The 19,021-nt window shown below is 40.3% G+C and overlaps 1 protein-coding gene across 5 annotated transcripts; it reads right to left on the bottom strand.

The window, feature by feature from the left end:
• Positions 1-291: 291 nt before the first annotated feature.
• ghra (growth hormone receptor a) lies at positions 292-18,391 on the bottom strand. Of its 5 annotated transcripts, none has more exons than XM_061278273.1 (11): positions 18,069-18,391; positions 16,075-16,630; positions 13,489-13,613; positions 7,559-7,694; positions 7,288-7,460; positions 6,746-6,924; positions 5,708-5,867; positions 5,544-5,634; positions 5,400-5,469; positions 4,532-4,761; positions 292-4,449 (listed from the first exon to the last, which is right to left on the bottom strand). In XM_061278273.1, exons 3-11 carry the CDS (start codon positions 13,607-13,609, stop codon positions 3,780-3,782), a joined length of 1,830 nt encoding a protein of 609 aa, XP_061134257.1. In that variant the 5' UTR covers positions 13,610-13,613; positions 16,075-16,630; positions 18,069-18,391; the 3' UTR covers positions 292-3,779. The 5 variants fall into 5 exon arrangements, with proteins under 5 accessions (XP_061134257.1, XP_061134258.1, XP_061134256.1 ...); XM_061278274.1 differs by having other exon boundaries at positions 16,492-16,630; XM_061278272.1 differs by lacking the exon at positions 16,075-16,630.
• Positions 18,392-19,021: the final 630 nt, after the last annotated feature.

The raw sequence follows: 19,021 nt of genomic DNA, 5'->3' as shown, positions 1-19,021 counted from the left end.
TGAATCCTACCAAGCGACCACGCACACAAACTTCGTGCCACAGCCAGGTAAAAGAAGAAGAAAAAAAAGCACAAACTTGAGTAAATAGTGCAAAAGAAATTCTATGATTTTTTTTTTTTACAACTTTCTTCAGTGTGGTCTTTGCTAATTGAAGAAACACACTTCTCACAAATGTCCAGCTCTTAAATTTTGCCGTTCGACTCCTTGGTAGGGAACAGCAAGTTGGGCACAAAATAATGAAATGTTAAACAGTTGCCACATTCAGGCCAAATTCAAGAAGGACCAGTACAGTTACAATATGGCATATTTAAATTTATTGTGTCAATCACAGATACAACATTGACAAGGTTTAACTGCTAAGAAAATATCACATCATTGAGGGCCAACATTGTTCTTAGCATTCAATTATATGAATTATTATTATATTAAGCCAAAACGATCCATTGTTATTTCTGTATGATTTTATACAGTACATTTATAGTATGTTTTTATATTTAGTATATACTATAGAGTGTTACTTTAAAAAAATGATGTTTGTGGCATTTCCATTTACGTCAATGGGTGATTTGATTGAATTAAACTTAAGCCAAGACACCGCTGAACTTGGATAAACAATGTTGCCGAGGATGAACCCTGTATGGCGTATGGGTCTGTTGGACTAAATTATGAAACAACAACTAAAAACTGAATACCAAGCAGTGAGTCAGCCTGCCCGCCACAGGGAAATAATCATCATTTTGGCAAAGCAGTAGGAACACAAGATTGTTTGCAGTGGAAGCATTAAAACTAAAGCCAATTTTACACAGAAGAACCTGTTGCATCAAAGCTTTTTACACAAAAAGCAGGATTATAGACACAATCACATAATTGTGATATGAAACATCATATTTAAGAACCCCCCCACTTCCACCCCATCACACCTCTGATAGTGCTGCAAGGACGAGAAAATGCCAGCTTTAACAGACAGCGTGAAAGTGGCTTATAGCACCTACCTCAAGCTGTTCATACATCTTCTATGCAAATTAACACATAGCTCACAGTTTATGATTCCATCAATCTGGTTGTGTAAAATTCCATGTTTAAACGCAGGCTGTAGCTTCAAATTGAAGCTCGTTGATAATAAAGGTTTCTCATTGTCTTAGTATTAAAAAAAACTAGACTAAACTCAATATAGTGAGTCTAATTATCATTTAAACATCTGAAGATGTACATGTTGCTAGGAGAATTAAGTCGGAATAAACAATGTTACAAAAACATGCCTCCCCTCAAAATAAAATACATTTACACTTGGGAAATTATAAAATGATTTATAGACACCTTAAAATATCTGACTGCATACTTACTATACTATATAAAGCTATTTTTTATTTGAATGAGAATGTATCTGATAATTATATAAAATTATACCAACAGCCAACAACAAACTCCCTGGTGTTTTCGAAAAAACACCCTTGACCTTTGTGAGGACAAGCAATTTGGAAGATGAAATCCTAAAAATAAAAGATCATGAAGAGTGATTCTCAGCTGCTGTCCCACAGTTTCCTATTGTTAAAGTTAAGAACAATATTTTAGGGGGTTTAAATATAGCCTATGAAAACAATGATGTACCACCAAAAGCATATTGCAAGCCTGGAGGTCAGCCAGCCAGAGGCAGTTGCATTTTGGTTTACAGAGTGAACTTGTCCCTAGAACATGAGGAAGCAACATTTCTTGTCCCTTTCTTAATCCGTGTGGGACCTTGGTAGCTTTGCCTCCGTACTGCAACGGAAAAAAATAAAAATCTGAATACAAGCAACTTTTTCTACTAGCTATCTGACACCCACCAGTTGACAAGTGCCATTAAAAAACAAAAACACATTTTCCCATAATCTATCATTCGGGAAATATTTAATTCAAAATAAGACAATAAAAGTAAACTCTACCATTTGAATAAAATCTAACTAAATTCTCACGCAATGTTGATGTCTAACATACATGTACAAAGTGCTCATAAAGTGTCTGTAACATAAAAAAAAATAAAAAAATCTGCACTACGTAAAGAATGAACTCATTGTGAGCTGGTAATTTTACACGGGTGCATTTTACAATTACATCGCAGTTAACGCCTCCACACAAAGCTTGAAGAAATGACCGCTCGACTGCTAGTCACTGATTGCGTTCCAGTTTGCACACACCGGGTTTCCCTGCAGGAAACTTTCATCTATTTTTTTTTAGAGAATCTTTTCCATACGACGGAAATTTTTTCTTTGTATCACTGTTCATTCATCACCAAGATGCAGATGACATAAGCGCACGCACACATGCGCAATGGTAGCAGCATTGTGAGCTCTGGAGGTTTTTCCCCAACAAATATAAATGAACGGTACAATAATGCTAGCTCTCCCTTAAATTAATCTTCAACAAATGCAAAAGTACCGGGCTGCAATATATTTGCTATCTCTAAATATATAGAAATCTAAATATATTTTCATTGTCTTCCCAATAAAATAGAACTTATCTCTGTTGTCACCTAACGGGTGTAGTATTAGTGAAACACTTTTCAAGTTTTCCATTCCCAAGTCACCCCACGTTCTAGCACATTTAAAAATTAAAATAGGAAAAAAAAAGGGGGGGTGTATCCCTTTTGCAAGTTCTCTAACTTTTAATTCACATTTGCGAAATTATAGCCTTTTATGTATTTTATGATCACGTACGCAGTCATGCAATTTTGCAATTATTCCCTAGCCGAGTGTAAATACCATTTTTATGATCATGAGGAGTTAAACATACATCAACACAGGCACGACAAACATTTAACACAACCGTAAAAAAAGCGATTGCTAACACTGTGTTTAGTCACACCTAAGGACACACCTTCACATTCTTTCGACTCGATCCCTTCGCCATCCCTGAATTATTTGACATAAACATACATGAAAACATTTCAAATAACATTTTAAGTGGGTAGTAGTTGAGCTGCTACTAGTTGTTTGTGTGCGTGTGTGTCAATCAGCTACATGTAGAGAAACTTATTGTGGTAAAGCAATCCTTCTGATTTAAAGTCCAGTTTACGTGATTCCTATGGATTGAAATCAAAATGAGGTCAAGATCAAAAGGCGGAAACTCCTTTCTGGCCATAAACTGCGCTTATGCAATTTCCTTAGTGTCACTGAACGCCTCACAGCGGACTTCTGTCCTATATTGTTTGTCACTATGAGAGAAAATGCACTACAGATTATGGTGCTAAAGTATTCTTTAGCAAACTTTTTGACAGGATTAGTTGTCGCATCGTCTGTTTCCATCGAGTTTTCACTCATCTCCGAATGAACATTCACAAATCCAACAAATAAAGTCACTGTCTCAAAATTTGGCCAGCATGTGAACAATGCGCAATGACAAAAACAATTATTGTAGCAATTTTTTTTTATATATCCTAGCTTCTTACGCTGTTTGAGTAGAATATTCATAGTTCTATATCTCGTGTAAGCACACAAAGTTGTGTCAATGATGCACACTACGAAGAGTAAACGATGGCGCATGCTTCTTCTGTCGTCTTTGAAGCAGACTGTCAAGACTTTGGCAATTTGCTAAAGATACGCAAGCGGTAAACTGATTGCTTTTATAAAAATGTCTCTCCTCCGCCGTTTACAGGGAAACAGAACACAAAGTGCGTGAAATACATTTTGCCGACGTGGATGTAAGACAGCGGGGGGCGCACGTTCAAGTCCCCTCCCGGCTCGCTGCGAGTCAATTTGCCTCCAGCAAAAGTCTGCAAACCTTCTGGTCTTAAGGTGTTGCGTTCAAGGTGAAAGCACCCCCTGGAGGTCTGGGGTGACGTACCCCACGGGCATAGCGGGGAGGGCTTTGCGGGGGTGCTGTGATAGGCACAACGGCGCCGACTGGACGGGAGGCGGGTCGAGCAGAACACTGTGCTGACTGTCTAGCTCCTGTACCACCGTGTAGTCCGCCACGGGGGCAAAGAGCTGAGCCTGGGGGGAGTCGGGTGAGATGTAAGGCGACTCGCAGGCTTCGGTCAGCCGAGGCTCGACGGGCGGGTGGGGCTCGTCGGGCATGGCGCAGTAAGGCGAGGGGATCATCTGTCGGCTGCTGTTCTCGCCATCCGGTTCCAAAACCAGGAGCTGAAACTGAAGCGCTTTTTGCTTCTTCTCCTCCTCCTCCCCGCCTTTCTTTGCATCTTCCTTTGAGGCCAACTTGCCCTCCTGGGTTTGTAGCTGCTGGCCAGGGGACAGCACCACCCCCCCGAAGGGCATCACATTGCTGACCTGGGCGTAGAAATCTGTGTTGACCCAAGTCTGAGGAGTTGCGCTTTGAGAAGGCACCGGAGAGCCTTCTGAGGCTTCTCTGTCATCGGGTTGGCCCGGCAACAGCGTGGACGTGAGCGTGTCGTCGTCTTCGTCGGGAACATTCGGGTCATCAGGGCGGTCGCTGTCGCCATCGACATCAGGAAAGCTGATGTGACAGCATAGATGTTAACAAGTAGCGCCGAAAAATATTCGCTGATCTGTATTGAACTTTTAAGTACAAGAAGTACCCGAGAGCGTTGGAGCAGCCCGCTCGGTGTCTGCCAGGCTGAGAGCCCCCGAGGAGCCTCTCGGTGTCCGAAGACTGGTTGTCCTCCTTTTCCCCAGTGTCTGGATCCTTCACGTCCACTTCGATAAATTCCACCCATGGTTCATCTTGGTAAAAGTCTGGCGAGTACATGGGGCCGCCAAGCAGACCTCCATGGCTCAGGATAAAGTTCAGCTCATCCAGCTTCCCTTTCTACATGGAAACAAAAAGACATTAGGTTGACTTGCAAAATCTAACAACATCCAAAGAAGGAGCTGTAGTAAAATAAAAAAATTAAAAAAATCCTTTGCAACAATAATACCACTTAATTGACATTTCTCGAGATACTTGACAAAGAGTTTATTAATATTATTTTAGAGTGGTAGCAATGCTGTGTGTTTTCATCCCTCACAATTAACAATGGATCTCTCCAAAAGCACCATAGTACATTATAAACAATTCTGGTCTGTTTTTTATTTTTGCTTTGATAGCAGGCTCAAACAATAAACGGTGAGTGATGGACCGTGGGCGTGATGAACAATACCAGCATGTGAATAGAAATAGTATTAAAAAAAAAACAGACAAAACACTTTCATGTTGAAGTATGATGCGTGATGAGAGGTTGTGCTTTTTAAAGACCCTGCGCAACAAATTATTTGAAATAGGTTTGAAGATAATTGCTGGAACCATGAAAAGATTGAGAATTACAGTATGTAGTTTTCGATTGTGGAGCTATAGCAATAAACTGTTTTTCATCACTGTGGCTTTCCTGATTTTCTTTTGGGTGAGGCATCGGGTAACTCACAATTACAAAAAATACTATTTCTATATTAAAAAAAAAACATTTGTACCTTTAACATCTCTGGATCCACTCCTTTAATTTTGGGCGCTGGAATCGGTGGCAACAGAATGACCATTAACCTGCAAAGGTAGCAATCTCATTTTATTCAAGACAAAAAAAAATAAAAAATATGCATGTCCATTTGAGTTCTTACCTGTGCTGTTGTGATACCACAATCCACATGATGAGTATGACGGCAGCTACGACTCCCAAAACAATAACCAATGTAAGCAGGGAAAATGAATCTAAAACAGATGAATAGAAACAGCCTTAAAACCCAGACAAGGACACAAAACTACAAAAGCACAAACACGTTACCTTTGCTAGGACTTTCGGCGATGTGAATGAAAACAGATTCACTAAAGTCTCCAAACTTGGAGAAGGCTTTCATCCTGCAGCGGATGTGCACTTCATACACTTTTTCTACAAGGAGTCCATAGATTGTTTGATGAGTTTGTGGCTCCAGCTGAACCTCCAGCTGAAGAGAACACACAAGTGCAACAAGCGATCCATGACATGAGGTCATCTTGCACGATGCAGTGAAAGCAGATCATATCATATATCATAAAGTTTGCCAATAAAAGGCACTGGCAAACCTATTTCCTTGGGGGTGGGGGTAGGGGGGTCAAGGATGTCCACAAAACATTTTTTTACAAACATCTACAATATTGAAAAAAAAAACAAGCTTATAAAGATTTATTACGTGTTCCCCATTGGGAACGGTTGAAAATGTGAAAACAATATTCTGGAAAAATCAGAAAATACCCAAATGTTAATCATGTGGGCAGGCAGTTGGGGTGTCAAAGCATATTTCAGGATGGGGAGGGGGCAGAGTACATCTGGGTGGCAGAGAAGTGGGTGAAAACTGAAGTGAAACAATGAGAAAAAGTTGTTTGCAGTTGTGCCAGCAGATATACCACAAAAGGTTTAGTTTGTTCATTGGCGCCATCTACTGCCACTTGTAAGTAAGTGTAACATGATGGGTCCCTACAGAAAAGCACTCAGTAAACTAATTTCATGGCCAGTGGGTGCATATTAGTTACATTTCTAGAGGTTTCAGATTTACAGGGATACAGTTGGAGAAAGATTTATATGCTGAGATTAGCAAACCAGGCAAAAATGCCAGGACCACTAAACCAAGCGCTCCCTCACTTGACTTCCTTCACTAAGCTTGTGTTATCCCAAGAGGCCTTGCTCAGGCTTCCAGTGGGTTTAAGGGAAGAAACATGAAACTACATGTCCTGATTTGATCTTCCACTTTCCGATGGAGTGCACACATGGTGCACTTGTTTAGCCGACTTGGCAAATTTTGTAAACTTAAGTGTTGTGGAATTTACAAAAGACTTGTCAACTCACTGCCTCCCAGTTGGTGCTGTTCTTTTCCCTGTACTGGACCTCGTAGACAATGTTCATCCATCCAACTTTGACATCTGCAGAGGGAGGCGGCTCCCACGTCACCATGACGTCGTAAGTGAGCCCAGAGGGACTCACATTCAGGCAGGTCCAGTTGAGAGCCAATGGAGGGTCAGGACGTACTGCCAAGGAAAATGACTGCTTGTCAATCATGTCAATTTGGTCATTTTAATCAGATTTTTTCTCTTTGACTCAATGGAGTTTGGGAAACACTGGTCTATAAAATGACTTTGTCAAAGCAGGATAAAATTATCTTAGCTAAATGTGAAAATCTGTGTGGAGTTGATCCCCATTGGACATTTTCTTAATTTTTTTTTACAAATCCCCAAATTCTTTAAAAAATGGTGACTGGGAAATAAGGGTAAAAAAACAGGAAAAAAATTACTCCCACCAAAATATCTTTTAAAAAATGGGGAAAAAAATCCAGAAATTGCAAAATTGTACTTTCGCAAAAATTATAATCCAAAAATATGCTAGCTACGAACCAATGTTTTCCACGGAGAAGCAGTCATCTGTGTTGAAATAGGTAACGTTGTCTCGGCTGCGAAGTTGCATGCAGTAGGTGGTCCAAATGGCTGTGTGGTTTCTATCAAAGAAGCACTCCCGCCTCGAGTAGAAATACTCTGGACACTCTTTCCATTCGTACTTGGTGGAGGAGCTGGAGTCAGAAATAAACAAAAGCAAACATGTCAGCCACAGAAATGCTGTCTGCTTAATAGCAGTTGTTTGGGCTCTTTGCGTGGTCATGACGCTCACCCTATATCTCGTTTCTGATAGAAGACCCTCAGCGCTCCAGGGTCTGATAGATTGTTGAAACTGCCTGGACTCCACCAGCAGCTGAACGTCACCTGGTCTCCGGATGAACACTTAGTAAAGTGAGGTTCCGCGGGAGCTGGCAAGAAAAGGCAAAAAAAGAAATCAACTTTATTCACCTTCATTAACTACCAAGCGATTGAAACTTTTTGATCTATTGAGTGACAAGCATGTCCGTCCATCCCCCTGATTTTTCCACCCTTATAATTTCATCCAACTGCTTATGCTCGGTTCGATGCCTAGCTTAATCTCATAGATCACTGCATTCCTGTCCGCTACGCCGTAACCCCCCCCCCAACGGACCAGGCCCTTCATCTTCTGTAAATTGTGGTTCAGCCCCCCCCCCCACTCCTCTCCTCATCCAACAAATTTCAGCTGCCAGCACCAAAGGTTCGACAGATTGAACACAGTGTGAAAACTAGCGGAATAATCTTTGCAAAAAAATTTGTTGTAGTCATATATATGCAAAAAATGGGCAAAGTAGCATTTTTGGAAGATGGCTCTGCATGTGCGTCAGAGGTGAAAAGTTTCACAGTGACACCTGCAAACCTTTCAAATACCCTTTTTCATCTCCCGCTAACGCAGACAGATTTTTTTTTTCTTAGTCATCTCAGAAAAGTCTACCTGTAACCAAGTGACAAAGTGGCTATAATGTCAATTTAAATTCGGGTTTAAACAGGGTAACCCGTGCGGAGGGCGGTTGCAGTCAACACTGTGCAAGCTCGACAAACCTGTTTTCAGAATTACTGAGTTATGCTCTCAATTAAATATTGTTTCTATTTTCTTCTACATTACCCTCTTTGCAATTACTAAGGTGAGGACACAAATTGAAGACCAGGGAGAGTAGTTCTCCAGAGGATATGGTGGTACTCCTACAATTTGAATGTTTTAATTTTCCATTGAAAGTAAAAACCTTCCAGAATGTTCGACTTATGCAACCCTAGGCATCATTTAGAATTCACAACTTTAGAAGTTCCACTTTGTGCATGAAAATAATTCTCATCCCCTTATAAAGAGCACTATCTTATCTAGTTGAACATGCAGTCCATTTATACGTTGCTGAGCCATTTTGCATCCTAGACGTCAGGTAAAAGGTTACCCATTAAGGGCCACTCTTTGAAAGGCCCAAATGCGCCACTTCCCTCGCCACAGACAGTCGCCATATTGTGAAATGGTCCGTGGTAGCCAATGAGGCCCCGCCGGTGTCAATAATATTCTTCTTCCAGCTCATTTTGCAGATTCAAGTTAAACATGAGGATAATGGCATAATGGAAAGAAAAAAAATCTTGATGCAGAAGACTCAGGTCGACAAAATAAGTGGAAATGGGTGTACTTTAGCTGAATATTTCAAATATAATTGAAATAAAATGTGGCCATGACATTTTACAGTGACAGTGTTCCATTGAAGTAGCAAAAAAACCCAAAATGTCTACGACTCATTTCTGTAGTTTAAATTTGGATAACGGATACTTACTAGCAGAGAAAAGTCGAATTAATCATGAGGTGCATTCTGGGACGTTTAGGAGGGATTTGGGAATAGAACAGCTTGGAAAGTAGTAATGACAAGGACAAACATAAAGAGATTAAGTGAAGCCTTAAGGCACTCCAAAGGTCCCGAACAGGTCGGGAAAAGATCTTGCAACAAGATAAAAGCAGGTGATAAAAATAACCGTCAACATGCATGTGAACTTTGACCTTGAAAACAAAGAACCTGTGAAATTGTCCAACTGCCAAGGACTTGCGGTCAAATGTCGTTGGGTGCGTGGGGCCAGCCATGACTGCACGTGAATGATAGCGTTTATGACCTGAGGAGAGCTTTACAGTTACTACCGTATTTAAGAAGAGGAGGGCATCCATTTGAGTCATCTGCGGTTAATTGGGGTCGGGCATCCATTTAGCAGGTTGATGAAAATCTGGTTTGTTGATCATTTTTGCTGTCTTAAAAGTTCACAGCATACTTTTATTACATCCGAACATTCTGATCATTCCACCTGCTATTGCACACATCACGTGAATGAATGTGTGACATCATCACACGAGACAAGCAAACATTTTTAATCTAGCCCAGGTCACACTTAAGTATGAAATCCTTCAATCCTTCATCTTCAAGATTTGTCGAACCCTTCCAGCGTTCTGTGTTCCAATGTTGTCTGTTGAACCACTTTCTCTATTTTTGCAGGACTCTGAATATTTTTTTTTTTCTTTGCAATTGTTGTCCACACACACCCAGAACTCGCCTCTGTTGAAATGTGTGCACAGGCCGGGTGGAGTGACGGTGTCTGTGGTTGCTGCTGGTTACCACCTCTGTGCTGTGGAACATGGTGTCATGCAACAGCATCAATCATTAGGCCTGACAAACAGAGGGTGGGGGGATGAAAAAAAAGAAAGAAAAAAATCAAACGCTAAGCAGACACAAGGCTCTGTCTCTGAATGTCCTCAAGCTCCAGGCCAGAAGCAGAAACACAAAGTCAATACAAGCGGTCCATAGGTCTGGAATAACACTTATTACGAAAGCAAGAGTGAGGTTCAAATAGCACTAATAAGAAAAAGCACGTGGGGTGGACTGCAGGCAACAGGTGGAGGGTTGGGAAAGGCACAAGCTGGACTTTTGTTTGCTCGCCTTATCAGCGTCGACGTTGTTTTCAGATACTTTAACGCTTGTTGAGGAACACTGGCACAGTGCAGCGATCGATGGGGGGACCATTTTAAGCCAAAACGGTGGATTTGTCCAAACGTTATCATTGGTTGTCTGAGGGCTTATCAGAGAGGTAACCCAAGCCCAAGATAAGAAGAAGTGTGCTGCAGTTTAGGGAAAAAGTACAATTGGGTGGAGAAACGTTTCCAGCAATTTTACAGATGCGACATCCAACATTGTAACAATTAAGGTGTACTTTCCTTGTGACGAGTCTGCTCAACTCAATTTCAGTGTCAACTATTCTGTTTTTGTCTGGTTCTTGTGTGAGGAGTGTCAAACACATCCACGCTCCGCTCACATCTCGGCTATTCAAAAATGATTTGTTTGTCATCAGAATGTGTTCTGCGTGCCACATGCAGTAGCCAGGACTATTTCATCTTGGCAGTTCTGACCAAGAAAAAAAAATGCACCATATCCACAAGACATTCTTCCAAAAACTGCACCATACCAGCCCAAAGGCTTGGCCAGATTTCATAAGAGCTCTGGCTTGCATATCTTCTGGCGACTACAAGAATGATAGATTTGATTTTAAACCAGTCCGTCCTTAACGATAAAACATGTTTGGCTGAGAGTCTGTAGAAGTTGGCAGCCGAAGCCTCTGCAATTTGCCAGTCAGACTGTCTGAAGACATGGATTAATCGTCGTACTTGATTGATTCATCAATACTTTCACATTTACACCAGACTATAAATAAAAACCTTTCAGGTGTGGGTGTGTCTGAAAAGGTAAGCAGAAATTCATACCTTCACGCTGCAACGCCCAATCCAGAAAAACCTGCATTTGAAGCAGCTATTTGACTGTTTTGCTATAGGGCCCCCATGCACTTACAAAGGTGAGCTTGTGTATTTGGAAAGCAACAAGGACATGGTCAGAAGAGGTCAAGTCACTGAATGTGCATCCAAGCAAACTATGTCTTGAAATAAACATTGAGCAAAAAGTCTGCACAACCACGTACACAACTTTAAACAGTCAAAGTGGTCCGTAATTATATGTGAGCTTCAGAAGAAAAAAAAAAAAATCAAAGACTGTCTGAACCTGCAATACTCTAGAAGTTTTACAGACACAAATTGTTATTGTGTATTTTCAATATTAAGGAATTGGAACTTGTCTCAGTAGGAATGAGCAGGCGGCCACACTTGGTAAGAACCAACAAGCTTTTTTTTTGTGGTGCCAGATGTAAAATGGGTGCTTCGTAGTTTTGGACTTTCAAGTGGAAGCAAGGGAGACAAACCCAACAGAAGGAACAAAAAATAAAAGAACAGCCAAACCACTAAAATGAATGGCTTTTTTTTTTTTCTCTTTGTCCCAACTGCCTGCCAACTCATGTCCAACAAATTCCATGAAAAGTGTCCTGGTGAGGTTTGTGTAATCCTGCTGTGAGTCCAAAAGACAAACAGACACACAGACAGCCAAACCAACATAACCCCTGTGGCCATGTAGTCATCTTTTATATTGATTTTTTGCAATCGGAAAAGGACACAAAAGTGTATCCTAAGGGGTTGTTTTTGAAGGGATTGTTTATTTGTCCTGCAGCAAACCAACCAATCCAAAAATATTTCATGGATGTTGCCAACATTTTGACAAGGTATTACCGCAAATTTAGATTAGCAGATTTTCTTAGGCCTAATTTAAGCACAATGCACTTTTTAAGCCTAGTAAATGAAATATAGTAGGGCTGAAACAAACAATTATTTTAATATTCAATTCATCTGTTGATTATTTAGTCGGTTAATCAACGATTCAGATAAAAGTTTTAATTTCCATCCCTTTATTTAAAACAGGACATTATTTCAAACATATTTAGGATTCAGTTACTGGTCCGGCAAAAATTATTTTTCCAGTAAAAGTAAATCTTTACAAATGCTATATTTTCATTTAAAATAAAGATACAACAATAATAATACTTACATGGAAGTGTAAAAAGAATATCTACTCTTGCCAGGCCCAAGGAATTGGGCAACTTAAATTAAACTTGGTCTTGAATCATCGATTATAAAAAATTCATTTGATGATCAGCGTGCTTGAAATTTTGCTTAAGACATGAAGCATTTATCGCATCACGTATCAACACATACTCAACATGCATGGAATTATAGAAACAAGAATGAATCAATGAGTCAGCATTTACTGTGCTCTTCCGCCAACCGTCAGCATCTCTGGGCTCAATGTTGTCAAGGCAACGTCAAATCATAACAACCCCCCCCCACCCCTATCATTCTTTCACCCGGCTCGGTGACACTTGTTCCCACCGCCCAATGTTCCCGAATTGAGCAGTCCCTGGACTTTGATAGAGTGGCCCGGGGCGTCCGTGCGTTTACCCCCGGCGCTGATATCGATCAGGAAATCGCTGCGTTTGCTCAACGCTGAACCTTCTGCGCAAACACAGCATTCTGCAACACACGTCTGACATAAGACGTGATGAAGTGTTGCCCTTCATCGAATGCATTAATGTTTGATAAGTCACGTGTAGACTGTCTGACACACCAACAGTTTATTTCAAACCTGAAACAAACTTATGACCTCTACCAGGAAGGTTCTGTTTCACCTACATGCGATCATTTGTCACACCAGTAGTCCTCAAAGAAATGTCACATGCCACATGCATAAGGCAATAGGACCCTGTTGTCATTCTAAAATGCTATTGTCACGTAAATATTTTTTTTTCTTTAAATATCATTTGAATTCAAGTAGTTTTCCAAGAGTTTTTTTTTTTCTTTTTAGTCTTTCAATGCCCATTAATGAGTTAATTGTACTCGGTCATTTGCAGAAAACACACACACGTATAAAAAGATAAAAAAATAAATTAAAAAAAAGATTTTCAAATGTATACATACCGATGACAAAATAAGTCACAAAAATAATGAATACATACGAATACATTTTAAAAATCTGCATGCCATGTGTATGCAATTAAAAAGATGCTATGCCAGCCAGCTAAAGTTTTAAACAGATTATCCAACATATTCACATGTTCAAATCTCATCATATGAGATTGTAATTGATCATGTTTATTTGTGATCTTGTTACATATCGTGTGTGCTTGGTGGATCCAAAAGAAACGTAATAACTTGGCCTGTCCTATAATGTAGCCAGCAACACGAGATTACGCATTTAGCCTTGACCTGAGTTCTGCGAATTTAAGATACAGAGCAACCAGAGAGTGGCACGTCCCCCTTACCTGATGGCGTCATGTGGTGCCAGTCGGTGTCAAAGGCCGAGGCCGGAGACGAAAGCCAGGCCGGGGAGGACGTGAGGAGGAAGAGCAGGAGGCCGGACGAGGCTGAGGACGCCGCCGCCATGATGCTGGAGAAGAGCAACAGAGGAAAAGAGTGAACGAGTGGCAAGTGGGGGGAAGAAAACTTCTGGCTTCCTCTCTCCCTCCCGTGCTGCCTATTTTCATTTTCAGAAACTTTTCAAAATTTAACCTTATATTTGCTGCTTGTCTTTGCTACTCTTTCAACTGACAATATCCCATCATGGGATTTCATACTTCTTATAGTGTATTTAAACATTCAGTCCCTGGTAATTCAGGAACACAATTCATTATTTTAAAAAATATATATTAAAAGTGATTGTAGAGCAGTCATCAATAAAGACAGAAAACCTCAGGTTCAAGTAAATAGGTGACTGCTTAGAGTGCGCGAGTCCAAACAGTCAAGTCCAAATATAGGTCAAACTCTGCCCACACCCAAGGCTATTTACAGCTGTGTCCCTGCAACTTGTTTCTGGAAGGCCCGAAGAACACAACGTACAGGAACACTCTTAAATTGACACTGCCAATTAATTCTCACAGCATATTAAATAAACAAGGCTTTACGACAGAGACTGTTTGCGAGCAATAATATAGTATTGTGAGTTTCAGACAGTGAGCCCCTTCCCAAAAAAAAAACCCAACCCGCTTCGTCTAATGAATAGGCAAATTTCCAAATTGCATTAGTAAGTGCAAGCAAATACAAATGCCCCAAAAGCAAAAGAACAAAAACAAAAACTGCAAAATGCAATGATGTTAAATCATTGAAAGCCTAAGAAATGAGTCAGGATTGCATGAAAGAAACAAAGCAATAAATCATTGAATGTGTGAGGGAGTGGGGGGACTTGAAGTGGTGGAGGGGTGAGTGCGGAAAGATTCCAGAGGCCGCACAAGGCCAAGTCATACAGTGCAAGAATTCAAGCAAGAAAGCTGTGAAGCCATTAACTCATCTGCCTTGACAGAGAAGCTCCATTTAAAAACAATTCTTTTCCAAATTACATGGCAGCTCTTTTTATGCTTCAGGCTCATTAAAGGTTTCGTCAGTCTCTCGCTGTCATTTATATCAAGCGGACGAAAAAAGAAACATGTCAACTGGGCAAATAGAATGGCTTGAAGTTGCGCAAAAATGTATTTGATGTTTTAGAAAAGCGTGATCAATACATATTTTCATAGGTGGGCATTGGGTGTTTGCTCAAAGGCACGTGTGTGGCGTAATGCAACTTCAGGTGAATGCCCAGAGTCACCGCCCGCCTTTCTCCTGAATGAGAGCCAGAAACATTTAATTCTCTTCCTTGACACGGCAGGATTGGTTTTTTTTTTTACTGCTGCTTTCACACAAACTGGCAGATTGTATTTTTTGTATGCGGACCTCAGCCAGCGACAAACCTTGACTCCGCCAAAAAGCTCGCCAGAGCCAATCAGAGAAGAGGGAGGCTCGACACAGGTCTCAAGGGGTCCCTCTGTAAACATACGGTCAACTTTACACTACCTCTAACACATATACACACTGCTTATTAATCATCTGTGTTTACTAAAGACAAGCTGACACGGCAAAAGGGAAAGCTACCGATGGGATTTAAGATGAAGTAACAGTGAAGAGATAGATAGAAGGTTATGAGGGGAAGAAGTCACATGAGCCGTGTTGGCAAACCGCACAGTTGCACGCACACAAAAGGGCAACGTTGACAAATTAGAGGTCCTTGCAGAAAAAAAAAATCTGTTCAGTGTACAGAGGAAAAAGGATTGCAGTGTGAAGTTAAGAGGAAAAATGATTGGAGTGTGAAGTTAAGTCATGACCTGTAGCGTGAAAGTATTTTTTTTTTTGCATATATTATGGTCACCTAGTTGGCTTTTATGTCTGCCCAGTAGTGTTCTTCAGTGCACGCACACCACGAGGTGATAACCAGTCGAGCCACGAGCTTAAACACTATCTGTGAAGGTGTCGCTGACATGTGAAGAAGTTAAACAATGTAGCAGTTAAGCCTACAGGCTTGTGAAGCGTTTTGAATAGCTTTGCAAATAGTCTTTGAAAAGTGCACATCTTAAATGCAAATTAGCATGAGCCATAATTACATGCAAGGCTTTTCGATGTACGTCACAGTTCGTTAACAGAATTACACAACTAATGAGTAACGTGCATGCACATGACAAAGCTGGGCCAGGTTTTGATGAGATGACACCGGTGAGACAATTAACTCTTCGTGTTGTCAATTTCTATTTCTTCATAAACACAGTTATCAAAGATGGAGAAGAAGTCACCCCCCACCAATACTGAAGTAAACAGGATTGATTTTTGAGCCAAAGACAAATGAGTGAGGAAGATCAAAATTGGGTACACACAGACATTATCCAGACATCTGAACTTTGACCTGTTTTACTGCCGCTTCTCCTCGCTCTTGTTCACACAGGCCTGCAAGCCATATAATTTTTTTTTTCTTTTTTACTAACTACATACTTGCTAATTTTGTGAAAAAGCAATTCTCCCCAATTTGAACATTTTAATCGACATTTAACCTTTGCAAAGGTGCTCGATTGCGTTGAGGTCAATTCTTCCACATAAAAATTCATCCAAATGTGCTTCTAAGGACTTGACAGAATAGGCTCTTCTGCATTCTGTTGCCGAAAACAAACAATTGTCCAAAATGTCTCGATGAGATATGATTCCATGAAGATGAAAAAGATTATGAGTTATCCAGAACGTATGTAGTCTAACGAATATGTGAGCCACCTAAATAGCATACAGACAGTGAACATGAGCCTGCATGTTGCAGCAGGGAGGATTCAGGAGTAGGAGGAGCCTGCGAAAGAAGCAGCCCACAGCTCTGCCTTGTTCCAAGTTCCTCACCACAGCCTTCATACATGCAGAGCATATTCATGTGTGTTTAAATGTGTGTCGCACACAAATGTCAACAGAGGAAGAGCTTTTCTAACCCGCTCGCATTGGAATATCAGACGGCTCCGATGTCTCTTCTCCGGTTTCGAAAAAGAGAGTGGAAAAGTCAGAGTCAGCACACTGGCATGGGAGCAGTCACGGCTGGAAGGAGATCAGCACGCACATCTGCAGAGCTCCCTGTGTGAAAAATCAAGTGTGCGTATCCGAGCAGCAACAAGACGATGAGAGCAAAGTGTGCACTCTTCAGAAGTGAAAAGTCAACTTGGCATGTGCGGACTTGCAACAAGTCCAATTTTGAACCAGCAACTGTCAAGTAAAATTAAAAATGATCGTAATTCCCCCAATCCGCCCATTTGATATTTTTCCAAGTAACTGGCTGTCTACCGAGACAGTTATTCTAAATTAAGGAGGATTAAAATGTCAAGCCTGAGCTGCATGAATTTTAATTTGGCAGTTTAGTTTGATGTGGATGCTGCATGCAACAAAGTGTAGATATTTTGAGAATTTCTAACCAATCGAGATCCTCTCCAAAACCCAAACTTAGAAAAATAGGTATTGTATTACCTTATTTTGGGGGGACCCAATGGAAATTGTCACCATTTTGGACAACCCTCCCACATTTGGACAATAGTAATACACTAAAAAAATTAAGTAAGCTTTGCCGAGATCACAGAGGAAATAAAATAAAAGAAATGTTGCTTTGCCTCTGAATGCATGTAGCATGAGAGCATATACAAATTACAACTTTGTTGCCATGAATTCACAAAAACACATCTCCCGTAATGTTCACTTTTCAACCTAGCAGTAAAGCAAATAGTTTCAAATGCTTCCACTAAATTAAGCAAAATATTAAAACTTTAAATGGTGCATGTTTCCGTGAGTGAGTTTGCAGCCAGTCTTTCAGGTTTGCAAAGCTACATAGACGTTATAAAACTACCTAACAATATGAAAATGCAATGACATAACCCTTTTTTTTTTTTTTTTAAGATTTTTACTTTTTGGGGGAGTGTCCCACTCCTCTTAACATCATCAACGATATATATATAAAGCTAGAACAATATTTTTGCCCAAATTAAATAATTAATTAAATTAAAAAAAGAAAAGACATAAAAAAAGATTTATTGCCTCATTTTTATCTCAAGATATCACCGCCACAAAAAATAAAAAGTAATTACGGTGCCTGCTTGATGATCTTCACTTGTGGACGCAATCAGAACTGACTTGGGACCCTTTTTGGGTCCCCGATCCTCAGTTGGGATAGCCCTAGCGTCCACACATTTAGAAATAAGCTTTGTTGAGGCCGGAGGAGAATATAAAAGAGAAACACATGTTGCGTTGCATTACCACACAAAGAGCACGAAAGCCTGCGCAATATTACCTCATCGTATATAAACTCAATCACATCCAAGATTCGATTTATCATTACCTGATGCATTATGTCCGCTAATCATGCAAAGTTATCACTTCTCAGTGGTGATAGTATGCGTGAAAGACTGTTGTAGTTTTTTTTTTTTTTTTTTAAAAGTTCGCCAAAGTTTCCCACGCAGCAAAAACTATGAAAAGATCGTGACAAGCACAGTGACAAAAGAAACACGCTATAAAAACAAGTGCTTACTTTGCACGAAGCGTCACGATGGAATCCTGCAAGGAGTAGATGGAGTTTTTTTTTTTTTTCTCCACGACTGCACAACTTGCTCATCTACACGCACGCAATTCACTTCAAGTCTTCTTCACTAGATTTAAGCTGGAGTCCCTTTTGTTTCCACTCGCTTGTGCCCATTTATGCGGAAGACTACTACTTCTTACCGGGAAAGCCCACGCACGTTCACATACACAACACGTCCACACATACTCGAACACGTCCACAGTGATCCGTCTCCCTCACATGGCGATGAGGCGCCCCCATCCGCCGAAAGAGTCCAACCTCCTTCCCAAGACCGGCAGCCAACAGGAGCCGGAGGACATCCAAGGCCGCCTCTTAAAGAGCTGCGCACACGCTCATTTCGTATTTGCATCATCTTTTTCAAATTGAACTTTATTTTCTTTTGGCAAAACGGATCTTTTTTTGTCTTTGAATTCGTTGTCCCAATAACCTTTTGTCGGCTCGTTTAGAAATAACAGATATGTCATTTCACATTTAATATATTACATTTTAAAAAAAAAAGAAGTAAAATTGAGCATCTCTCATGGAATTATTTAGTCTTGTTGATATGTGGACAGCTTGATGCATTATATATCCAAGAAAGGCACAATAACTAATCGATTAATCAACAACTCATCGATTAACAAATAATTTGATAATTTTTGATAAGCGATTATTTAGATTTTGGTTTATTAAATTTGTCCAAATGCTTGGAATTTCAGATTCTCACCAGTATATATTAATTTAATTTCTGTAGTTTTCCATGAAGCAGACCTAGTGAATCAAAACAAAACTTTTACTTACTACATTTCTGTCTGCTTTCTGACATCACAAACCAAATCAGGAAATGAATCAGAATGAATAATGTTTGCGAAATTCATACACTGTCCATTTCAAATAATACGCTTTTTTTTTTTAATCCCGTT

The sequence above is a fragment of the Syngnathus typhle genome, linkage group LG5 (genome assembly GCF_033458585.1).
Source record: "Syngnathus typhle isolate RoL2023-S1 ecotype Sweden linkage group LG5, RoL_Styp_1.0, whole genome shotgun sequence".
Lineage (NCBI taxonomy): Eukaryota > Metazoa > Chordata > Actinopteri > Syngnathiformes > Syngnathidae > Syngnathus > Syngnathus typhle.
This window is presented reverse-complemented; position numbering and strand designations above follow the sequence as displayed.

Coding starts and splice junctions, on each gene's coding strand:
- ghra (XM_061278273.1), bottom strand. CDS start 13,609: ATGGCGGCGGCGTCCTCAGCCTCGTCCGGCCTCCTGCTCTTCCTCCTC. Junction 6,925..7,287: donor CTTCTCCGTGGAAAACATTG/GTTCGTAGCTAG, acceptor TTTCCTTGGCAG/TACGTCCTGACCCTCCATTG. Junction 5,635..5,707: donor CGCCGAAAGTCCTAGCAAAG/GTAACGTGTTTG, acceptor CATCTGTTTTAG/ATTCATTTTCCCTGCTTACA.